The sequence below is a fragment of the Equus asinus genome, chromosome 3, assembly GCF_041296235.1.
Source record: "Equus asinus isolate D_3611 breed Donkey chromosome 3, EquAss-T2T_v2, whole genome shotgun sequence".
In the NCBI taxonomy this organism is placed as follows: domain Eukaryota; kingdom Metazoa; phylum Chordata; class Mammalia; order Perissodactyla; family Equidae; genus Equus; species Equus asinus.
In genome coordinates this window covers 7,970,257-7,978,165 of record NC_091792.1, presented here as the reverse complement: position 1 = coordinate 7,978,165, position 7,909 = coordinate 7,970,257, and the positions used below count along the sequence as shown (strand labels likewise).

The window sequence follows — 7,909 nt, the reverse complement described above, 5'->3', positions numbered from 1 at the left end:
GCCTTATAGGAGAGAGCTGAAAGGGGCCCTGCCTCGTGGGCTCGCTAGGCTGCCGAACCCTGGCTACCCTCTCCTCATCTCCCTCAGGCCCCTGGATGCCTAGTGCTCATTTACCACTGGCCATCTCAAAACGAAAAATAAATCTTTGTTTTTCTCCCTTTTTTTGATTGGCCCCGAGCTAACGTGAACATCTGGTGCCAATCTTTCTTTTCCTCCTTCTTCTCCCCAAAGCCCCACAGTACATAGTTGTATATTCTAGTTGTGGGTCCTTCTAATTGTGGCATGTGGGATGCTGCCTCAGCGTGGCCTGATGAGCGGTGCCATGTCCGTGCTCAGGATCCAAACCAGCAAACCCCTAGGCCACTGAAGGCGAGCACACGAACTTAACCACTCAGCCAGCCCCTGTTTTTCTTCCTTTGAATGACAATAAAAGTTCTTTGATGGCAAGGACAAAATCTGTTCATCCCAGTGCTTAACACGATGTTGGACCCAGCATGTTCAGTTACCAAATAAAAACAACAACAAAGGCAATTTGTTCTTTCTTTTGGCTTCAAATCTATGTTGTCTTTTTAATAATCTCGTTTCTCCTGAAATCACAGATTAGTGATAAAGAAGAACAAATCACTGTTGCCACATTTAACACTTGTACATTTTATTTAATTAAATCAGCCATTGTACACATTGCAGCTATGTATTGTTAGTGTTGTATTTTTTTCCATTAACTAATACATGCCCTCATAGATATATTCAATTAGTGTTATCACCATGGGAACAAGATGCTGATTCATCAACTGAAAATTCACTTCTTCTCACAGTATTCAAGTTTTTTGATTACACAGCAAAAATCAAAATCAAAAAAAAGGTGAATAACCATTATGCTGTTACACAGACATCATCTGCACTGCAAAGAACACAACAGAAATGCTTTTCTTGAGCTCCAGTGAAGGTTGTAACAAGAAGGCCATGGTGTGTCCCAGAAAGTTTCACCACGGGCCTCTCTCATTCTGGCTGCCAAAGAATGCTTGATTTCCTATCCAACTGCCAAAAAGTGCTAGCCTGTGAGGCTTCGAGAGTCGGCTTGTGGGAAACCTCCCTCCCAGGAAATTTTCTCTCTTGGCAACGTTCCTTGAAAATGATGAAGTGCCATTGTTTGTCCCGTTTGTTTTTGACATTCGGGGCAATGAGTCATTTTTGCACAACAGGAAAAGACCAGATAGAAGTGGAAAACGTTCAATCCTTGGAGGATGGACTCTGGTGTGTGTGTTGTTTTTTTTTAAATTTCATCTTCATTGAATATACTTTTCTTTAACAAATAACTGATTCAAAATGTATACCGTTTATATGAATATATTTGTGAATATATATATATGTTAAAATGCTACACAGCTTCAACCACTAGAGGAATAAGGAACAGGACGTGGAACTCACTCAGATTATTAAAGTCCCTTCTTTGAAACAAACGAACAGGAAAGTGCACCAACGCACTTAAGAGTTTCCAAGGGAGTTTGGATTTCAAATAAATAAACCAAAAATTTTAACCAAAACCAAATTTTTAAGGATTTCTCAACCTTGTCTGCAAGCTAAAAAACAGACCTAGCTGAACAGTGAAAAGTGCTTGCTCAGGGTATAAAGAATGAAAACCATTAATGTGATCAGAAGAGGGGTTTTGACTGTGGTTTTGATTTTCAAACGCTACATGCACGTATTAGAGAAGATACAAACCTGGGGGAAAAAAAAGAAGCCACTCCAACACGGTGAAGGAGTTTAACCTTTTGTGTAGTGGGTAAGTCTGGTTTCCAATGAGTTATCTACAGTGCAGTGGCCAGAAGAAAGTACCACCAATAAGACAGCGTGGTTTGCTTAAGCAGCAGTGAAAACTGGGAAACTACAGTAGTTATAGCTTTTTAAAATACCCTGCCAACGTGTCCAAAATCTAAAAGACCTGAAGATGCTAGAGTGCCACAGGATGCAGTGGCTAGCAACTGAGTATCTCCTTGTCTCATTCTCTTTGCCTTCTGCTCCCTCCCTCAGAGTGGCTTTAGGAGAGTCACAAATCACGGCTGGCCAGCACCAGCAATAAGTGCTTAGTTAAGACAGTTCCTCAAGGTTATTAACCCATCTTTTAACTAGGAGCAATGGCTACTCTGGAAGTTCTAAGGACGTGGTAGGTCTGAAGTGCTTCTTTTGCAGTAGAACTGTGTTATCATTCGATTGTGTTAGCAATATCTTAAGTAACCATTGTTCAGCAACTCTAGAGGCCTTTTATTCCATGATGCCCAGTGTAGTTATGATAGGCAGTGGTTTTAATTTTAATATGTTGTTCATCTGAGCATTTTAGCTATATACATACATGGATATCCCTTGGAAGGATTCCGATATCTCATCACGTGAAGAGGTCTGCAGGTGAAGTTCTTCTGATCAATGGATCTTCATGGAGCTTGTGCAGGAGCAAAGAAAAATGGAGGTGGCCAGTTCCCAGGTTAGCACAGACACAACAAAGTAGTGGATACAGCATCCAGAATGAAGGACGCTATCTTTGGTCACAAATTAGCTTACAGTTAAAGAGGACGGGGAAAAACTAAAACAAGATGCAGTGTATCTGCTGAAAGTGGAAATGTCAGGGTATCCCACTAGGTCAGTTAGGTCACTCTGCTAAAGAAATGGGAAGTTGCATATTGAGCGAATGCGTGGTTTCTGGGTTGAGAATTGAGCAGCCCCTCATTCGGCCTCTTGCTTCAAGTGCTCCTTGCAGAAATGCTGAAGGAGTTGCTGGAGGTCGCGCTGGAGGTCGCCCCGGTCTAGCGCTTCTGGTACGTCCTCCAGGTGCTCCAAGTGAATGTGTTTTCCGTGCTGGTCCTTCACCACAGCCCTGCTCCGTGTACTGGCTTTACTCATTATTGTCCTGGAGGAAAGCAGACAAGAGGAGATTATGCTCTCTCTTCACTGCTAAAAGGCAGCTACTGCCTTTGGTATGGGGGTAAGCATCCCACTAAAGTACTTACTGTCTTACCTCTAGATATTTCTACACTGAGTTATCAATGTAACAACTACAGCCATTTTTCCACGTCTTTCTTTAAACATGGCTCCCCTATCTGAAACGAGTCATGAGATGTTTTTAAAGTATTCTGAAACAAGGAGTATTTTTTAACACTTTAAGAAATATTTCAAATAAATGCAACCAAGCTTTAATATGATTTTCTCAAAAAGTAACCATACAACCATTCATGTTTTAAGTTGCACTGATATAAAAGAGCTTGGCTCATCCTGAAATAGTGATTCCATGCATACTTTCTGACAAGCTAAAGAAAAAGTTGTTAATTTAATTTGTGTAAAACACTTTAGCTGCCAGCTTAATCCTTAGAGTCACATTCCGACTTAAACTTCCCAGACTGGTGCTTACTTGAGAAAAGGGGGCTGTGATGTAACATTATATTTTGCGCTATTATTTTCCTGTATCCCTACCTGCAAATCGTTATACTGTAATTTTCATTCTCATTTCTTCTGTCTACTCTTAAATACAATTCTTCATTCCACAAATACACGGTGAACATGTTTTATGTGCCAGGTACTATTAATATAACAAATAAGGAAACTCAATCTCAGAGAACTGAAGCAATGCTCCAAATAAAAAATAGCACAGTTAGTATCCGTGTGGCCAGAGCCAGAAGCCATCACCCCTCTGCCGAGCATCTTCACTTAGAACCCCCGGAGGGATAAGCAGTTTTCGTGGCTTTATGCAGCCTTTCCTTCTGGGTTCCTAGTGTTCAGGAGTGGGAGGTTCTGCTCATGGCTGCCCTTTTCATCAGGATACCTTCCAACACCTCCATGCATTTGTTAAGGTCATCCTGACTTTTAAAAAATGACTTACTCCAGCCAGAATACTTTCAGCTCACTTTTGGACATCTCTGCTTCCTTCATCCTTCTCCTCTCACGTTCTCTTACTTCCCTCTGCCCTTTGATACCACATGAGTTATTTTCTATCTGAAAGCAAACTTAACTTTGTTTCTCTTGATAGCAAGGTCAACTTTGGTTCCAAGGGTTGAAATCAGATTATATTCAGCATCCATATATCGTTTTTTCCCTCAAAAAGAGATATATCTGACTGTTTCTGCCAAGAGCTAGCAGAAGCCTTTATGGCATTGGCGTCGGGGGATCAGCTTCTATCGTAGGACGACAGTCCCTGTATGTTGTGCAGGTATATGTAGATGAAGGTGTTTATGAATATGTGTATGTATATGACTCAGGAAATGGAATGAATTTACTCAGATGTGTATCGGGGAGCAGTGGGTGTGATAAAATGTCTCCAGGAACGTATAAGACAAAGTGTTGCACATCGCAGACAGAGTTTATAACTAAGTAGCTGTGGAACTTAACTGAGTTGTCTGCATCCCCGGCTTCAAATTCACCAGCTGTAAATGAGAACTTTGGATTCATTGATCTCTAAATCTATTCTAATTCGAAGATCTCATGACGCTAGGGTGTGCACGGTTTATGTGGTTTCATTGGAATAACTGGTAAAAGACTTAAAAGCTCAGAGTATAAAAAGTACTGTATCCTTCATTCGTGTAGCCTGTTTACAGTTCTGTGAGCAATTACACTCTTTTTAAATTCCTAGCTGCTGCTGTTTTTCACATGTGATTGGAGGGTGGAATTGCGACAGAACCTTTAATTTTACCGTTGTAATTATTATGTTCTACAGGCTAAAAATAGCTTTGTAGAGTACTATAAATGACAATCTTTCTCTTCTTTTCAATGAAATGGAAGCACAATAGTAACTTGAATTTCCATTGTGTCTTTTCACTGAGAAGCTGAGAACATTTGATGAATACTTACAGTGCTGCTGGAGGACCAGGGAGGAGCAAGAGTCAACCAAGGTCACAGCGCTGGAGTTTATGCATCAATGGGTGATGGAGACGGGGCAGAGCAGAGAGCCTGCCAGTGAGGCCCCTCATAGGCACAAAATAAGCTGGTCACTGCTTTCATGACACTTTCTTAACTTCTCAAAGCACCTAGTTTCAGCATCACTAGATTTATTCAGTTCATGGGTATCAAACTCATGCTCATGTTATTTGCTACTCAAATGCAGAATCAAGAAGCATCTTATTTAAAAAAGCAAAAACAAAAAAACAAGCATGTACTATTCAAAGTAATAATTTATTAAGACTGAGCTGAAGGCAGCTGGTCACAAGATTAATCTGCAAGCAGTTACTTAGATTCCTCTCCCTGTGCTCCCCAAACCCAACAACACATGGAAGACCCCAGCTGGCCGGTCTCAAGAAATGAGGACTTGCTGAAACCCAGGGAGTGACTGTGTCAACAGGCCTCTCCACATCATCACACCTTATACGACCTTGAAAGCATCCAGAGGACACTACAGGCGTGACACACCGACAGACCTAGCCCTTGACAAAAGTCTTACAAAACAGGGAGAGTGGCAGTTCCCAAGGGGTTTTAGGGCATACGTAGCGGCTCTATTTTCCTTAAAAATCAGAAAAAGCTTTCAGGTGTGTTAGTTGGCAAAGCATCACTCCATGCTAACCAAACCTTTTAATTACGGATCCATCCTCTTTCAGGATTTCTCTCTCTACTAAACTGGGGGAGTGGACTTTCATGTGGCTACCTGTGTAACTCAAAGCCTGAAGTAAGAAAAAAGAAAGCAAGACAAGACCCATCTTAAACCATAGACTTTAAAATAATCGATTACCTTGCTTAATTGATAGTCGGTATAAAAAGATATACTTGAAAGGATAAACAAAAACAATTCTCAGGAGCAGATCTGAGAAGTGAGTTTTAATCACATGTCTCCCATTTGCGGGGGGATCTGTTCTGTGACTCCACAGACGCTGCTGAGTAACACCCACACTGGTTGACTTATGATTTCCTCCTCGCCTCACCCCCTCCCTTTCCACAGGGGAGACCCCAACGACAGATATAATGAGCAGAGGCAGGCACAAGCAGCAAACACATAAGGCCCAAGTGTATAACCCAGATAATTCATCTTTTGATCGTCCAAGGTCACCAGTTGTCAAAATGTGAAGAACTAGAAGTATTTAAATAAGGCATGCTTTTAATATCCCAACGCACTCACGTATAATCTCAATGCATATTGTGGGTATAGAAGAGGACACACAGGTAACATTTAACTTCAAAATGTTTTATAGCAAAAAATGTTTTGTAGATGTTTGCACATGCCTGTGATCCTTTAGTTGAAACCTTGGGGGCCAAATGTGTTCCAGAATTCATATTTTTTTCCTTTCGAATTTTAGAATGGTAATATGATGCATATACTGTATGCTCTAATACCCCAGGAGCAGGGACAGCATCCTGTAATCAAACTCATTGCTATATCAACAGCAAAACATACGAATATTCACTCTAGGTGGGACAGAAAGACTCCATGGCATAGCTCCATGTCAGTTCACATTAAGCTTTATTGCCAAATCAGCTTGCTACTAACTTGTAACATTAGTTTAGGTTTTCAGAATTTTTGGATTTTTTAATCATCATAATAGTTTGTGGACCTGCCACTGTGGACCCATCTCCTAATTATTGGAAATCAGAACTTAAATAATTATAAATGCTTGTTTTATTTATGACTATAAAATATATCTGAATTTTCTTTAATGCCTACCATTGGAAACATTTGAGAATATTAGCTAGCAAAGGTAATTTGCAACCTCCTTCTTTCTTTCCCTTATTACTTGGGAGTGCGAGTCGCTTCTGGGACTTTTAAGCAAGATGTACAATCCTGCCCCAAACTGGATGCTCTGATTTGGATTCAGCTGAAGTGAGTCCTGATCATTGGATTTTTAACAGCTCTTGAGCTGACACTGATGAATACCATAGGCTGAGGCAATGGAACCTCACTGCACGAGTTATTCAAACAGGAACCCTCCTCTCCTGAAGGATTCTGCACCCTCCATGGATACATATACGGAATGACACAATGATAAACCATTTTCTTTTCAAGCACAGAGCAAACAGAACATACACACACACAGAAGGACAAAGGGAGGGGTTCTATACCTCTTCAAAGTCATCTTTGGCTGAAGGAAGATCAGTGGCTAAACTAGAGTCCCCCAGATGCTTCTCCATCCTCTCTCCATGTACCATGGTTGTCTTAACAACTTTGCTGACTCTACGGCCTTCCACTGGTTCAGCCTCAAATTGTGAGGAACTGGACAAAATGCTGGGCTCAGACAAAGTCACCTAGTGAATGAAGGACACACAACACACAGTTTCTGACTGCCAGAACGTAACAATGATGAATTTGTGTACGTAAAAAAACAAAGCAAAACAAAAACATCTACCATGTTATATACTGGCCTTCCAGGAAACCAGCCATTTTGGAAGAGAGAAGCAGTTAGAAAAAAAAACAACCCTATAATCAACTGGTAATGTCTACATAATGACTCTATCTAGACAGCACCCAATCAATCACTTAATTAGTCACTTAAACAAAAATTAGTCAGGAAGTTTCATGAATAAGGAACTGACTGCTCAGAGCCAGGCAGACATAACAACCTATGGATGAACTCTCTTTTCCCATGTTTAAATGGTTTGCTTTGGCATTGTGAAGATAAAATTAACCCCCAAAGGAGGAACTGAGAAACGGAACAAGTAGATTTCCAGAGGACCTCATGTGGAACATAATAAAATTTTGAGGATGTGAATGAATGCAAAATGTTGAGAATGTCACAAACTATACATCAAAGAGAGTAAACGTGTTCCTCAAAGAGGGAAGTAAAAGAGAAAGAAAGAAAACCAGAAACCAAGGAGTTTCTGGATCCTGATTTTAGGGACTCTGAAATGGAGAAGTCTAAATAGCAGATACTCATCTAAAGGTCCCTACACAAGCTGCTGTGCTGACCAGGCACAAACACCACAGTGCATTTGCACAGCATCTTGT

General features: G+C 40.8%; 1 protein-coding gene across 50 annotated transcripts in view; it reads right to left on the bottom strand.

Moving 5' to 3' along the window:
* Positions 1–631: 631 nt before the first annotated feature.
* ANK2 (ankyrin 2) overlaps positions 632–7,909 on the bottom strand; it is a 627,576-nt gene continuing 620,298 nt past the window's right edge. For 39 of the 50 annotated variants that reach the window (XM_070504610.1, XM_070504608.1, XM_070504607.1 and 36 more), the window contains 3 exons: positions 7,027–7,209; positions 5,545–5,636; positions 632–2,902 (listed from right to left, as the gene is read on the bottom strand). In XM_070504610.1, the coding sequence (XP_070360711.1) occupies positions 2,719–2,902; positions 5,545–5,636; positions 7,027–7,209 (459 nt within the window). In that variant the 3' untranslated portion in view covers positions 632–2,718. The remainder of the gene's footprint in view (positions 2,903–5,544; positions 5,637–7,026; positions 7,210–7,909) is intronic. The other 11 variants (XM_070504620.1, XM_070504623.1, XM_070504625.1 and 8 more) reach the window with 1 other exon arrangement.